Genomic DNA, 16,015 nt, shown 5'->3' with positions numbered 1-16,015 from the left:
CACCAAGGTCGGGACTAATAGGCTCACACAGATTGCGCATTCTGCGGTGCAACAGTCCCAAACTGCTTTCATGCCGGACAAAAACATCCTTGAAGGGGTGGTCGTTCTTCATGAAACGCTCCATGAAATCCATTCAAAAAAAAATTAGATGGAGTGGTTTTTAAGGTGGATTTCAAGAAAGCGTACGATAAAGTCAAGTGGCCATTCCTCCAACACGCATTGCGTATGAAAGGTTTTGATGAAGTCTGGCGCCGCCAGGTTGAATCGTTTACGCAAAAAGGGAGTGTTGGAATTAAAGTGAATGACGATATTGGTCATTACTTCCAGACACATAAAGGCCTAAGGCAAGGAGATCCGATGTCCCCTATCCTGTTTAACATTGTGTTTGATATGTTAGCAATTCTGATAGGACGGGCTAAGGAGAATGGTCAAGTAGGTGGCTTGGTACCTCATCTTGTTGATGGAGGTGTATCCATCCTTTAGTATGCTGATGATACAATCATCTTTATGGAGCATGACTTGGCCAAGGCGAGAAATATAAAGTTGGTGTTATGCCTCTTCGAACAATTGACTGGGTTAAAGATTAACTTTCGCAAGAGCGAGTTGTTCTTCTTTGGTAGAGCCAAGGATGAACAAGAGGCTTATAGGCAATTGTTTGGGCGCGATTTGGGGGCTTTACCTTTTTCCTTCCTAGGTACACCAATACACCACCGTAAGCTAACAAACAGAGAATGAAAATGCATCGATGACCGATTTGAAAAGAAACTGAGTTGCTGGAAGGGCAAGCTCATGTCATACGGAGGCCGATCAATTCTGATAAATTCGGTGCTCACGAGTATGCCTATGTTTCTCTTTTCGTTCTTTGAAGTCCCAGTTGGAGTCAGGAAAAGACTGGACTTCTATCGATCGCGTTTCTTCTGGCAGGGTGATGAACTAAAACGAAAATACCGCCCAGCCAAATAGGATATCATCTGTAGACCGAAAGACCAAGGGGGTCTTGGTATTGAGAATCTTGAAGTTAAGAACAAATGCCTTCTCAGTAAGTGGTTGTGGAAGCTGTCCAGTGAGCCGGATGCCACGTGGGCGCAAATCCTTCGTAGCAAGTACCTTCAAACCAAAACTTTGTCCCAGGTGACAGTCAGGCCGACCGATTCGCCTTTCTGGAAAGGACTGATGAAAGTCAAACAATCCTTATTTAATAGGACAAAGTTCATTATTGGCAACGGTGCTAGTACACGTTTCTGGAAGGATACTTGGCTCGGAGAGGAACCCTTGGCCATTCAATACCCGTCTTTATATCGCATTGGTCAACGACGAGAGGTGTTTGTTGCAACGGTATTTCAATCTATCCCCCTTAATATTTAGTTCAGACGATTGCTAGCGGGCAATCGTTGGGAAGAATGGCTCCGTCTAGTTAGGAGACTGATGGAGATTCAGTTTTCTCAACAACCAGATGAATTACGCTGTAAGCTTACTAGGTCTGGAGTATTCACAGTTAAATTAATGTATATTGATGTTATCAATTCGAGCTTCATTCCTACCTCCAAGCATGTTTGGGTTGTCAAAGTTCTATTGAAAATAAAAGTGTTTATGTGGTTTGTCCATAAACAAGTTATTTTAACCAAAGACAACCTGACGAAGCGTAATTGGATAGGACCTGCTAGGTGTAGTTTATGTGATCGGGATGAGACGATCAAGCACTTGTTTCTTGATTGCCCGCTAGCCAAAGTTCTTTGGCGGACGGTCCACATTGCTTTTAATATTACTCCACCGAATTCTGTCAACACGTTATTTGGGACGTGGCTTAATGGGATTGAGCCCGACTTAGCGAGACATATTCGTGTAGGAGTATGCGCTTTGATGTGGACTATCTGAACTTGCAGAAATGATTTGGTTTTTAACAGAACATCACGTATTCATTTTTTGCAGGTTATCTTCCGAGCCACGGCTTTGATCCGTTCGTGGTGCTACTCACTCAGATGGAGGCCAGGGAGCATTTGGTTACTGGATCTGTCCCCTGGGAGATGGTAGCTCGGGATATCTTCAACCGGTTTGGATGGCGGTCATGTAATAGGATAGGAAATTATTTTACCTATCTCTCTTTAGCCTGCCGGTTGTGGCGTCCTTTATTTGGCTAGTTTGTGTTTCTAGGCCATTTTGGCTCTGTGTGAGTTTTTTTTCTTTTTTTCAGTTAGAAACTTTGAGACTTTGTTGAAACATTTTTATTTGTTTTAATAAGATGGCCGTATGCATCACTCTGATGCAGAAGCCGGGAAGATCCCCTTTTCGAAAAAAATGAAGTCCAGATGACATGTGTCAGCAGAGGGAGGCAGATGACGTTCTATCATTTTCTTCCGGTTTAAAGGTGCTATGTCACATTGATCAAGTTATCCCTCCACGTACCTGACAGTCACAACATGAGGGTATCACGACTCATGAATGGCCTACATGGTATTTTCAATCAAAGTGATCCACGTACAAACCTCATGTGAGACAAGAAAAAGACGAAGGAGGGCAGGTTACATGGAGGCCTGGTGCTATAAATACTAAAGCTATACAGAGCAGTACTACATCAGAAAGATCAACTGTTCGTTCAAAAAAAGTCACGTAGATGTTATGCTACATCATATCAGCGGAGCTCAACGTGCATATACTACCCAGTATTATATGGCACCAGTATCTGCGTTCATCCGACAAAAACAAAATTAGGTGTTATCTTTTTTATATATTTTATCAGTACATTTTAATTCCTCTGAGCACCATTACACTTTCCTATTGGTGTTTTTATATACAGGTAAAATTATTGTTATACTGCGGGTATAGAGCATGCACTGGCAACGTTCTACAACGGTGTTTTGCTCCGTGTTATATTACCCGATGAGCGGACGACCGGTTCATGCGTCCGCACCGGTTTACAACATCGCGGCTGATTCATTTATATGCTCCCACGATCGACTCGACCGTGATTGACGTCAGCTTCACCATGGTGATCATCAGCCCCACAGTGGATATTAACTGGCCTGACATATCAGGTGAAATCATCCAGTATATTTTTATATTATATATTGCTTTCTTTAAAAGAGCAATTACTCTGGCTTGTAAAGTTATCTAATGCAGGACCCTAAACCATCATATTGGTGCAAATTTAAAGGCCGTCAGAAAATTCCCGGCTTAAAAAGAAAGATTCCGGTTTAAATTGCAGTTCAAGGGAAAGTTGTCTCCCACAAAGCTTTGAAGCTCTCAATATCCGGTTTAAGAATTTCCAGTTCAAAAGAATAATCTCTCGCAAGTTCGAATCCTCAGGAAAAATTTAAGGGACCAAAGAGAGTCTGTTGCAAAAGCACAACTCAAACATAGGTGCCCATTAAGCATAACTCACAATATCATTTGGGGGCTTCCTTTCAAACATAGGTGTATTCATCAAAGAGAACATAGCATTACTGCCCTCTTGATTCAGCTATCAAGCCAATATTATCATAAGAGCACAGCTCTGGTTACTTCGGTAATCCGGCCATCAAGCCAATATTATCATAAGAGCACAGCTCTGGTTACTTCGGTAATCCGGCCATCAAGCCAATATTATCATAAGGGGCCAAAGAGAGTCTGCTGCACAGCACAGCTCAAACATGGGTATCCCTTGAGCACAACTCACAATATCACTTGGAGGCTATGTTCGAACCATAGTCACACCTCTTGATAGGCTTAAGGCCACCAGGAAAATCATTTGGGGGCTCTGGTCGTATGTGAACCATAGCTTATACCCTCTTGATTGGCGTAAGGCCACCAGGATAATCACTTGGGGGCTCTGGTCGTATCTGAACCATACCTTATACCCTCTTGATTGGCGTAAGGCCACTAGGGAAATCACTTGGGGGCTATGGGTTCGAACCATAGCTATACCTCTTGATAGGCATAAGGACAACAGGGAAATCACTTGGGGGCTTGATCGTATTAGAACCATAGCTACATCTCTTGATCGGCGCAATGCCACAATTATGACTACTTGGGGGCTCTGGTCGTATCCGAACCATAACTTAAACCCTCTTAATCATACACATACATCATCATATATTGCATCATCATTACATCATCATAGCATGTATCATATGTCCACGAATATACCGGTTTATGTGGCAGGAATCAGTTTTCAAACCAGGTTATATTATTCAAATCTTTAATAGCCAACATGACTGGATTTTTATTATGGTTATCAATAACCAATATTATAATTGAGGTTTTCAAAGTCGCTTCAGCGCAATGGATATAAGTTATTATACAATGGAAGGAATAGTCCCGAGTCGCTGCAGGCTTACGACCCGACACTTGAGGGCTACATTATTCAAGTTGAGATTACATCAAATACACAAGTCTCATGTCGCTGCAAGTAGGCACCATGATACTTGGGGGCTAATGCAAAGTCATTGTTTGCTCACCTTATTGAAGACCCGACTCATCACATCATAATGAGCCGGCCCTTGGGGGCTACCAATTGCTCCTGTCAATAATTCAAGGTACACAAGTTAAATCCATTATATTGAAGGGTCCGTTGCTCAGTTGATAAAGCACAAAGCTCTTAACCTTGTGGACATGGGTTCAACCCCTACGATGGGGGCTACATGTCACTGCTCAAATCTACATGATTATATTTACAAAGTCCCTGCTCATTATTGCATAATGACCCGGCCCTTGGGGGCTACACTGGTTGAAGTTTTTATGAGCATAAGGCAATTTCAAATCCCAGGTTGCTGCAAGCATGACAATCCGACACTTGGGGGCTACATATGTGGAATACTCAGTTTATGACTAATGACGGAGATGAACAAATCGGATTTCTTCAAGGTTGTGACATTTATATTGAAACAAGTCTTAAGCTGTTGCTACGCTACCTTCTTAAAACTTGGGGGCTACAAGTGATAGGCATATAAGAGATATATTTTCAAGCTTGATGTTAACTGCAATTATGACCCGGTGCCATCAATATTTATAAATTGGCAAGTTCTACATCCTTAAACCGGCTGAAAATCAGTTGAATATTTCAAAGGCCAGTATTTTTGTCAAGTTAGAGCATTGAAGGACGATTCAAATGGATTCTTTGTTTACAATATTTCTTCTACAAGCAAATTGACTATGAAGTTGGTCTATTGACCTGGATTTTCTAAAGGAAGGAAGTGACAAGGACTTAAGGATAATCAGGATCAGTTTAACATGGAAATCCAAATTAAACCGGGGCTAATGTCGAGGATATACCCCGCGGTATGACCCGGCCGGAGCTATAACCCGGCTCGGACCTGGTAAACCGGCAGGTGTTAAGTCAGATGATAACCCAGCAGGTGTTAAGTCAGACGATAACCCGACAGACCATCATAAACCGGTGGACAGTCATAACCGGGCAGACCATCATAAACCAGCAGACAGTCATAACCTGGCAGACAGTGATAACTGGTTGACAATCATAACCCGACAGACAGTGATAACTGGTTGACAGTCATAACCCGGCGGCATAGAGTCGCCTGGGGTTATGAAGGCCGAGACGTTATGAAGCCCAAGACGTTAAGCCCATGAAGAGAAGTCAGAATAGTTTAAGTCTTAATCCGAGTCTGACTCTACATGTAACCCGCCCCTTCAACATATATAAGGAGGGGCAGGGCACCCCAAGAGGGCGCGGCAATAATCTTAAGGGTTAGGGATAACTGGGAGAGCCGGTTTACGGCGACTCCTTCGTGATGATAATAAAACCTAGCCACAAACAACACGCAGGGTTGTTACCGGATGATGTTTCTCGGGGTCCGAAGGTGTCTAAATCCTTATCTTGTGTTGCGTCTCTTGATTCCGCTCAACCCCTCTCAAGCTACTACAAAGATGCGTTGGCCTCACGACTAAGTCTCACACGAGGTATTTTTGTTGATACCTGAGGGCGCGCTCCCCGCGAGGCGGGGTCCTCACGAAGGGGCCTGCTCGTGAAGTCCTGACGATGGGCCAGTTTGGGCCTTGTAAGGGCGTCGTGTCCTGGACCACAGACAGATGGCCCTGGGTACCCCCAGTCCCATGGGCCCAACAGTCGTACCACTGCGACACCACCGATGTGAGTCACTGTACCACCGCCATCATCGCCCACCACGGTCGTCTCTCATTGACAAGTGAGACCCACATGTTAAATTTAATATCGGGGCAAGAATTATTGGACTCTGGAAAAGCACATCATCTGTAAACCCTTTTTAAATTAGTGAGAGAGGGGAGCTATATGTGTGAAGGTTTCATAGATGACATGGTATTGACCTATGATCCTGATTAAAGATAAATAGATGGAAAGTTGACCTATGGCCGGCTGCTTGCTAACTGGTTTATTGCTCTTGTTGTACTGTATAATTACTTTCTCTCCACGTATCGCAATCATTTCCCCGCGTAAAAGAACTCCAATCATTAATGCGTCGCGTGAGGTATCGGCAACAAGTTCGAGTTTGGAATACGCCATCTCCGATCTGGCTATGCTCCGTTCATCCTGATCTCAATCCGTTGTCCTAGTCAGAGCTTCCGTAAAACAAAATTATCCAAAAGAAAATAGGAAAAACCTCGCTTCATCCGCCTCTCTGTTATACACTCCCCGTAACCCCCCTGTGCTTCTACTGTGCTTCTGGCCATGGCCGCCTCGCCGCCGCCCTCGCGATTTGGGCCCCCCTTCCTCCCCCTCCTCCTCCTCCTCCTCGTCGTCGGTTACTTCACCGCCTCAGCATCAGCGGCGGGGGAGCTGAGCCAGGTGGTGGGGAGGGGGGCGGATGGGCCCTACTTCGAGCCTTTCAACGTGAGCTACGACCATCGTGCGGTGCGCATCGGCGGGCAGCGGAGGATGCTCGTCTCAGCAGGAGTACACTACCCCCGCGCCACACCCGAGGTGAGGATGCCGTCCGCGGCTTGTGCAAGGGCAGCGTCTGTTGCTACCGGAAAAAAAGGCAGCCTCTGGTGGAGTTGTTGGCATCGGGCGGAACCCGTTGTAGTTTTCCCCCTCTTATCGGAGCGAGTTTATTCCATTACCTCAATGCCGCAATATCGTAGGCCGCCCCGCCAAAGAGCTTACTCATGCCTGATCAGGTTCGAGTTGGTGCGGCGGAAATGTGGGATTTGTGGTGGCTTGATCCGTGGTGGTCGGGGCTGCTGCAATTGAGCAGGGACGAACAAAATTGGTGTTCTCCCATAATAAAAAGAAGTTAAACTAGGATAGACTGAAAACCTGAGTATTTTTTCTTCATAGCACGGTGGATAACCATGGCTTGCTCCTCCATGAACTTCCTTCGAAGCTCGTTTGCGGTTAGCGAGTCGGATGGAATTGTAACTGACACTGGTGTGCGTGAGGGTGTCAAGAGATTTTCACACTGGCTCTTCTTGAGGCGTCCGTGTGAGACTGAGTTTCATTATCACTTTTAGTATGGACATCAGATTTTGGTAGTTTTCTTGTGCTTCAAATAGCTGGGTGCTGCATGAAATTAATTGCTGAGCGATTAGCATCGTTCTTTGTTTGCCCAGGAATACGGTGTTTGTATTGCTTGTAGCTCTAACTAAATTCTTGCAAATTGTGCTAGATGTGGCCTAGTATAATTGCAAAGTGCAAGGAAGGTGGTGCAGATGTAATTGAGACATATGTCTTTTGGAATGGGCATGAACCAGCCAAAGGTCAGGTAATGTAGTTGCCTACTTGTTTACTTCAGTTGTACATATTTTGTCCTTGAATATGAACTTATGCATCTTCCATTTTTCCCAGTATTACTTTGAAGACAGATTTGATCTTGTGAGATTTGTGAAGCTGGTTGCTGCTGAAGGCCTATTTTTTCTCCTTCGTATCGGCCCATATGCTTGTGCTGAATGGAATTTCGGGTCTGTTTATATCTTGACAGTGGACTTTTGAAATATCCTGATCACATCCGTACTAATTACTAGAGTTTTCAGTTGCGTTATAATTTTTTCTCTTGCTCTATTTTTTGATTATTGGTATACACGGACATGTGTTTGTTGTCTTCATGCACATACACATCATTTTACAACTAACATAATCCTTTCTAGCTTGTCTGTATAGGCTTAAGTCAATCACTATGTCTGAGAACGTTTACCTTAGCTACCTCAGTAAGTAACCATTGGATGTTAAATGGGCCGAATATGCATGATTTCCATAGCATTTGGATGACACTTCACATGTCCTACATTTTAGGAGGATGACATATTTTGCCCTCCTTCATTAAAAAAGGGAAGCTGGTGAAGCTCTGGAAACGTAGAGGAAGAGGTGTTTGTGAACAAAAATGTAGTTCTACTGCCGTAAGGGAACACCACAGTTGGTGTATGTCAAGAGTTCATCAAATCAAACAATTTATTTCTACTAATATACAGTGGCACTGGAAAAGGCTAATTATCACCCACACAAAAAAATTAAAGGGCTAATTATAGGAGGTGCTCTATAATTGGTATACCTCCTTATTTTTATCTCATAGCTGCCACTTATCAAAGCAATCAAACTTCACAGTTGCACTCATAAATGCAGCTAATTTAAACACGTTACGAGCTACACTTATGTACTTTAGAGGCCCCAGTTATTATATTTCAGAGTTACAAATTTTCTTCTTCCTTGTGCAATTGAGCTTTTGATGGTAGATTGTCGTTTGAGTTTTCTCTCCCTCTACATTAAACATAACGTCAGTAGTTTCTGTAATAATAAGCATTATCTTAGTAATTGCATGGTTACAGCTTTGCACAATTATTTTTTATTACGTTTACCCTATTTAGCAGGGTCACGGGTTCAAGTCCTGGAAACAGCCTCTTACAGAAATGTTGTGAGAGCTGGGCAGGTGAAATTTCAAGACGGTGTGCGGGAACTTGTCCTGCCCAACAGCGAGCAACGCAGGAGAATTTTCCCGGCATGTATGCATCTCGGTAAAGCTGTTGCCTTGTGAACATGAGGTCACGGGTTCGAGTCCTGGAAACATCCTCTTGCAGAAATGCAGGGAAAGGCTGCGTACAATAGACCCAAAGTGGTCGAACCCTTCGCCGGACCCTGCGCAAGCGGGAGCTAGATGCACCGGGCTGCCCTTTTTTACCCTATTTAGCAGCTCTCCTGCGTGTTTGAGAAAAAAAAATACTTAGTATTATTCATGATGTTTATTAATCTGTCCTTTTGTCATGCATTTGTGCAGTGGTTTCCCAGTTTGGTTACGTGATATCCCTGGCATAGAATTTCGTACTGACAATGAGCCATACAAGGTAAAAAAACATTTCACAGTTTGATCCATGGCTTTCTTCAGATCATAGATTTTCCATCTTATAAGAGTTTCATGCTGCATGAAGTCACATGATTCCTGCACTTATATGTGTAGAAACGATGTACAGTTACAACACTGATTTTAGTGGGAGGAGCATCCTCAAGCACTCCTTAACCACTAAGCCGTATAAATGTTTCAACAGGCTGAAATGCAGACTTTCGTGACAAAAATTGTAGACATGATGAAAGCCGAGAAGCTTTATTCTTGGCAAGGTGGTCCCATTATATTGCAGCAGGTATGAACCAATTCTTAAATTTCAGTTATTGGATATATATTTTTGTTCGAGAGGGAGTGAGAGGGAGGGGAAGGGAGGGAGACAGAGTCCAACACTGCTTTTCTTCTCCCATCTTTCCTCGGGAAAGCATTGCAAGGAAAAGAGGAAGAGGAAGGTGGACACAAGGGCGGCAACAAGGAACAGCTTGATACCGGAGATGCACACATTCTTTTTGTCCTGCCTTTTGTACTTCCAGTACTAACTATACTCCGGCTCAGCAGCCGAGAAGCTTTATTCTCGGAAACGCTCACAAAGTGCTCACCCACTCAAGGGGTGTGGCGTCTATTTATAGAAAAAGCAGAAATCTAACCGTTGAACAGTAAAAGACAACCACCCTGGAAGTACCACATGGTATTCTTTGTAGTAGCGGGCCTGTTCAAAATTTGAACTGTTAGGTAGGAAAACGAACATTCCTATATGTACCTGGAGCTTGGAGGTACTGGGCTGCCTAGTAAGCCTCTTAGGCCATGTACAAAAGAGAACTAGTTTTTCCTAGCACCGGTGCTTATTTATAGAACATAGATGATTAATTTGGCACCCCTGCTATTGAAGTAAGCAATGTTACTTGAGAAAAATAATTAAGCACCTTGCATCCATGATCTTAGAAGTCCAAATACCTAGAGGTGCTGGAAACAAAAAGCTTGGAGGTACCAAACACAAAGAAGCTCATCTCAGCGTGAAGGAGAAACTTGCTCCGAAGTACTGAAGAAAAGGAGAAAAAGAGCAAGCCTTAGAATGAAATGGTGCAAAAACGACAATCTCTCAGCTCGGAGGTGCCGTATAACATTTGCTCGGGAGTATTGGACCTATACAAACTGAGAGGTGCTTGGAAGTGTTGAAAAAGGTTAGGCCCGAAGTTATCGGAGCTAAGAGAGATTCTCTTGGCAGGATCAAAGCTCGATGGTAACGGAGGAAAATGGAGGCGGTTTCGACAAACACTTGTAGAGCAGGGTTCATTCGACAGGATCACTCGATGCTCACAGGGTCAGTAGTACCAGGTACGAAATACTCAGAAGTACCAGGAAAGTGGAGAACTTGAGGAATTGAGTGGAAGCAGTGCAAAACTTGGGGATTTGGTTGTGGATCTTGAGATAGAGTGCATCCCTAGTTATTTTTCATGTGCCCTCTTGATAGTGCGGTTGTCCTTGAACTCAATGTGGATCTTGGATCCACTAAGAATCTATAAATTGCAAACTATGAGCTTGAAGAACCAACCACTTGATAGCATGGAAAGCAAGGGGCCACCAATGATGTTTCCACTCATCAAAATGGAGGATACTTAGCCCATTCCCGAAGTATACTTGATAAAGCATTAGTCCTCTTAATTTCCTTGTCATTAATCACCAGAACCCGATTGGGGCCTAAGTTTCACATTCAGAAGGCCAAGGACGAATTCATTGAGATTGGGAAGAGGAAAGAATTAGCGACAGTGGATGCTAGCATGACACGGGGTGTGGCTCGGACTTCAGAGCACAAAGCCAAGACACTAGAGGTTTGACTCCACAAGTCGGGGCCTTCGGCATCTAAGGTCTGCTTGCTCTTGGACTCGATTATGGAGGCTTGGAGGTAAAAGGCGCATCCCAGTTTGTGTAAATGACCCTTGAGATTGTGCTATGTTTGTGGAACGTTGTTGTGCTGTGTTGTTGATTTCATTTAGGAATGAGGGAGGACTTCAGTTGACTGAATATTCGTAGGGCGAGAACCCCTACCCCCATAATCCGCTTCCTCATGTGACGTTTTGGTCTTCTGGACAACTACGTAGATCTTGCTGATACTTGGTTGCACGTGTGAAGGCGATATCTCGATGCTCCTCAAGTACTTCGACTCATCCAAGCGGTGTTGCATTTTTTATTTTCATTAAAACATGTAACTCGAGGGAATTGTAGCTTCAGCTCGGAAGGGATCATAAATTTGGACCCATAGAGGAGGAAGAAAGGCTTTTGACCAACGGCGTGACTTTGTTGCATGCATGCCTCCCAAAGCAGTGTGGGTAGCTCACTCACCCAAGTTTTACCAAGGCCGGGCAACCTTTTGGTTCCTCGCGATTGATGGCCTGTGTAGTAATATGTTCTTGGCGTGCTCGACCTAGCCATGTTCTAGGGATGTGCGACGGATGCGAAGCACACTTTTGTCCCATAGTCCTCGCAGAATCCCAAAAACCTCTAGCTGGTGAACTGGGAGCCATTGTCAGCGATTATCCTACTCGGGATGCCAAATCGTATAAAGACGTTGCATTATATACATTTCTCTGCCAACTTGCTTGGGACAAAGGCTTTTTTGTTGCGATAATGTTGGTTAGGGACTCGATCTACTTTGTGAATGTGTTGATGGCCATAATCAGGAATTGAACCCACCCACCAGGAGCAATGGGGAAGGGACCAAGGAGGTCGAGCCCCCAAGTCACGAATGACCAAGACAGTGGAATTACCTATAAGGCATGCATGTGTTGGTGTGTTTTCCTACTGTGGAACTGGCATGAACTCTAGTGTTGAACCAGCTCGGTGGCATCTTGCAGGTGGGTGCTTAGGTAGGAAAGCAGGTGGCGGGCACTGGGATGACGGTTGTTGGGGAAGGCAACTCGGGCGACAGTGCCCGCAGAGATGGAAGAAGGCTCGACAGAGGGAGCGCCCGGCGCGAGGTGCCAGCGGCTGGCTTTTGTTGGGTGGTTGCAAGCGCGGACGAGTGGACAGAGGCAGGGTGACGATGGCAGTATGCGACACGCATGGACATAGCGTGTCAATTCGATGGGTGCAGATGCAGTCGTAGCGACATCCATGCTGGATGGAGTGGCCCAACATAGGCGTAGAGGCAGCGACTCAACATCGACTCGAACTGGACAAAGAGTTGGGGCAGCTTGCTGAGGGGTGAACTAGCACGCGCTATGGTCGGAGGCAACCCTCGTTGTGGTAGAGGGAATCGAGCTGCGAGGTTGGGGAAACAACAAATTGGACCGGGAAAGATGGGAAGCAAAAAATCTATCTGGAGCTGTTATCCCCTAGACCTTGGACATCCACTGATTTCATATTTTGGCTTTGTAATTGCCTCCTAGTAGGACTGTAACTCAAACCCTGCCTTTCCAATGAAATGAAACGTACAAGATCCACAAAAAGAAAAGAACTCTTCAACATGTGGTTGACATAACACCATTGTGTTGTGTAGCAGCTTGATGAAAGGGAGATTGTCGCCTGGTAGGGAGATAAAACAAATTAGGGCAACCATCAATCCCATGAGCTTTTGAACCTGCTTGAGGTTGGTTGGTGATGGCATATCGAGGATTGCCTTGATCTTCGATTTGATGACCAGGTTTATAAGCTTCCACGTTTTCTCACCTATCTGGGTGTAGAAGGTTTCCTACATGGCGTGCTGCTATGTGCAACCAGCGTTCTTCTACCCAAAGGTTGCATTTTTATAGCAAAATGTGCCAAAGGGCGTGATAATGTTGGTGTGGGGCACATCCTTTTCTCTCATGCGGATCTGGTGGCAGAGGGAGTAAGCATCCAGGAAGCACATGTACTTGCAGCTTGATGTGGAGTCGACGATCGGGTCTATCTAGGGTACTCCATCCATATATGTAGGGCTTAATGAGTTTTCCAATATTGCCTTTGACTATTGATAAGATTAGTAGTATATGAGATGTATAATACGAAAACTATATCATCAGAAGCTCCTTTCACGTACTAACTTGACGGTATGCTTTGTGTAACTTGCATGTCATATATTATTGTTGTAACATGTGGTCAAGTTAGCCTTGAAAAACACATTAGGCCCTATATAGATGGATGGAGGGAGTAGGCAGGAATGAATCCTCAGGGTAGGCTTTATTTAGGCGGGTGTTGTCGACGCACAGTCGAAGTTCCCCACTCTTCTTCGGTGGGCAGGCTTTATTTAGGCGTGTGTTGTCGACGCACAGTCGAAGTTCCCCACTCTTCTTCGGTGGGCAGGCTTTATTTAGGCGTGTGTTGTCGACGCACAGTCGAATTCCCCCACTCTTCTTCGGTGCTAACACCGGATTGGATAGCCAGGTGGGCTATAGGACTGGCTTGATGAAGTTCGCCTTCCGCAGCTTCTTGATTTCTCAAAGTATCACCTTCTTCTGTTTGAGGTTAAAATGTCGTAGCTTCTACTTGATTAGTTTGATGGATTTGTCAATGCCAAGCCTGTGCTCGGCCACCTCCCTGGGAATTCTAGGTATATGGACGGGTAGCCAGGTGAAGATGTCTGCGTTGTCTCGAAGGAAGGTGACAAGTTTGAGTTCTCATATGGGGGGGGGGGGATTAGAGCCCATCTTAGCTACTCTCAATAGGGTCATCATCACGTAAGAGGAAGGACTGAGAGCTTGGGCTTCTAGCGAGATGGGGTTAACTCGTCAATGAGGTTTGCGTGACCCATGAGTGAGTTTAGACATTAGGTTTGGCGTTATCAGCAATCCCGAGTTTGTCCCAACTTGAAGCTTTGTCGCATTATACCGTATGCTCGAGGGAGCCGTGAATGATGATGATACCTTTTGGTCCCGTGATCTTTACTACCATGTGGGCGGTAGCTTGAAACGTCTAAACACTTAGTGAGCCATGTTCGGCCCAAGAGGGCTTTGTAAGGAATCTTGAAGTCAATTACTTGAAAGGAGCACCGTACTCTTTGTGATAATTGTGCCCTTCACCGATGATGTCCGGGAGCACCACCTGCCGGGTTGGCCTAAGTCTATGGAATGATCATGACGTTGATTTGATCTCTGATTGCAAGACCCGCATCTGCCCGAGGTCCCTTATCATGATAATGCTTAGGGAACTCCCACTGCCGATCAAGACGCGGTGAACTCGAGCTATGTCTATCATTGGTGATACGACCAAAGGGTAGCGACTTGAGAGGCGATAGCTCATCGAGCAATCAGTTTCGTCGAAGAGAATTTGCACCTTGGACCACTTTGATCAGGGAGTAGAGGCTTGGGTAAGAACGACCATGGCTTCCCTCCTCGACTTGTAGCAAGCCCAACCACCCACAAGTGGTCGCCGCACGATGATCTGGGGGAGTTGTCTCTTGATTCCTCAGTCTCCAATTCGATAAGTTATCAGAACACGCCTTAGTTGGCTTGAGCATGGGAGACACTATTGTGAAGTTCGCAACAATTCTTATGAGTCTGCTGCTTCCTCTGGATCCACTTTTCCATAGGGTTCGATTTGATGACACGAAGTCCCCAAGGCCGATGCCAGTTGTCGAGGGTAATTTCCTTGGTGCCTCATAGTGGTATAGTAGTTGCGCATGATTTATGTAGCCCTAGCAATGCGAGGGCAACTCCAACACAGTTCACCAAACCACCCCTAAATATCCGGACCGGACTGTCCACGCATTTTTTGCCATCCAACGCTGGTCACCAAATTTGTTCGGACCGGTCTGGATGGCCTAAATTGCACAAACCTGACACCAAACCTAGGGGAGGCTTGGGGGATTCCGGACATCCGCCACGTCGGACTCCGATACCGCTGGCCCACCAAAATGCCCCCACCGGGAGCCCTTTTTTCTCCACTTCGTCCCTCCCCCGTGTTCTGTATCCGCACCCTCGGTGACTGCTGCCGCCGCTGTACCACCCCGGCCTTATCGGACCTTCGCCGCCACTCCAACCAGGCGCCCGCTTTGGCTTACGCGGTCGTTCCGCCTTGCATCCTGCCTATCGCCCATGTATCATCTGCCCCTGTCGCCGCCTTCCATGGCGAATGCCACGCCCGGCAAGCGTTCGGCCAAATGCCATAGCAGAATATTTGACATTGTCGTTGCTGACTTTGAAGGAAACACGATAATCGCATACTTGGTGAAGGAGGATGAATTGTTGTGTGATGCGAGGTTGACCACAAGTGTGGAGTTTCAAGGCATGAAGCATAAATGTGGCATTTTGGCAAAGTGTGCATGTTTGGTTCAATGAGCATAAGTACTACGCGCCCTACAACATGGAAGTGATCCATGATTGTGGTGTGAGGTCGCTACTCCATCGGTGGTACGCCATTCAAAATGCCGTCTACAAGTATTGCAGTGCGTATGCATTGGTGTGAACAAGGTGGCCAAGGGCTGCGTCACTCGAAGAGCTTGTGAGTTTTGCTTCTTTTTGCTCTACATGTTGGTCATTTCATTGATTTGCTCTATGTTGCAAGTTGTTGACCATCCCTTGTCTTCCTTTGCTAGCCCGTATGTGCATGCGCGTTGTACCATGGTGTACCATAGGACGGAGTGCAAGCCCTTAACAATGATGCATTGTTGGATGAAGCTCAATGACCATGGCAACTGGATCAATTACCTATGAAGTAGTGCAAGCTCGAGGAGAGGAAGCTTGAGATGATCGATGAAACTTAAAAACTTGTTGAACATCTTTCAAGGAGTACTTTTGGATTTAAATGTATGGTTGGATTGCTATTGATCTAGATGGATTTGCAAAGTGACCAAAGGCGATCATTGG

At 45.4% G+C, this 16,015-nt stretch overlaps 1 protein-coding gene across 2 annotated transcripts; it reads left to right on the top strand.

Moving 5' to 3' along the window:
* The first annotated feature begins 6,478 nt into the window (after nucleotides 1-6,478).
* LOC125529522 (beta-galactosidase 15-like) lies at nucleotides 6,479-15,380 on the top strand. 2 transcript variants are annotated; one of them, XM_048693932.1, is made up of 6 exons: nucleotides 6,486-6,889; nucleotides 7,575-7,670; nucleotides 7,754-7,866; nucleotides 9,174-9,240; nucleotides 9,442-9,534; nucleotides 15,354-15,380. In XM_048693932.1, exons 1-6 carry the CDS (start codon nucleotides 6,638-6,640, stop codon nucleotides 15,363-15,365), a joined length of 633 nt encoding a protein of 210 aa, XP_048549889.1. In that variant the 5' UTR covers nucleotides 6,486-6,637; the 3' UTR covers nucleotides 15,366-15,380. The 2 variants fall into 2 exon arrangements, with proteins under 2 accessions (XP_048549890.1, XP_048549889.1); XM_048693933.1 differs by lacking the exon at nucleotides 15,354-15,380 and having other exon boundaries at nucleotides 6,479-6,889; nucleotides 9,354-9,534.
* The last annotated feature ends 635 nt before the right edge of the window (nucleotides 15,381-16,015 follow it).

The sequence above is a fragment of the Triticum urartu genome, unplaced genomic scaffold, assembly GCF_003073215.2.
Source record: "Triticum urartu cultivar G1812 unplaced genomic scaffold, Tu2.1 TuUngrouped_contig_5661, whole genome shotgun sequence".
In the NCBI taxonomy this organism is placed as follows: Eukaryota; Viridiplantae; Streptophyta; class Magnoliopsida; order Poales; family Poaceae; genus Triticum; species Triticum urartu.
The sequence above is the reverse complement of the archived record's forward strand: the minus strand, read 5'-3'. Positions and strand labels throughout refer to the sequence as shown.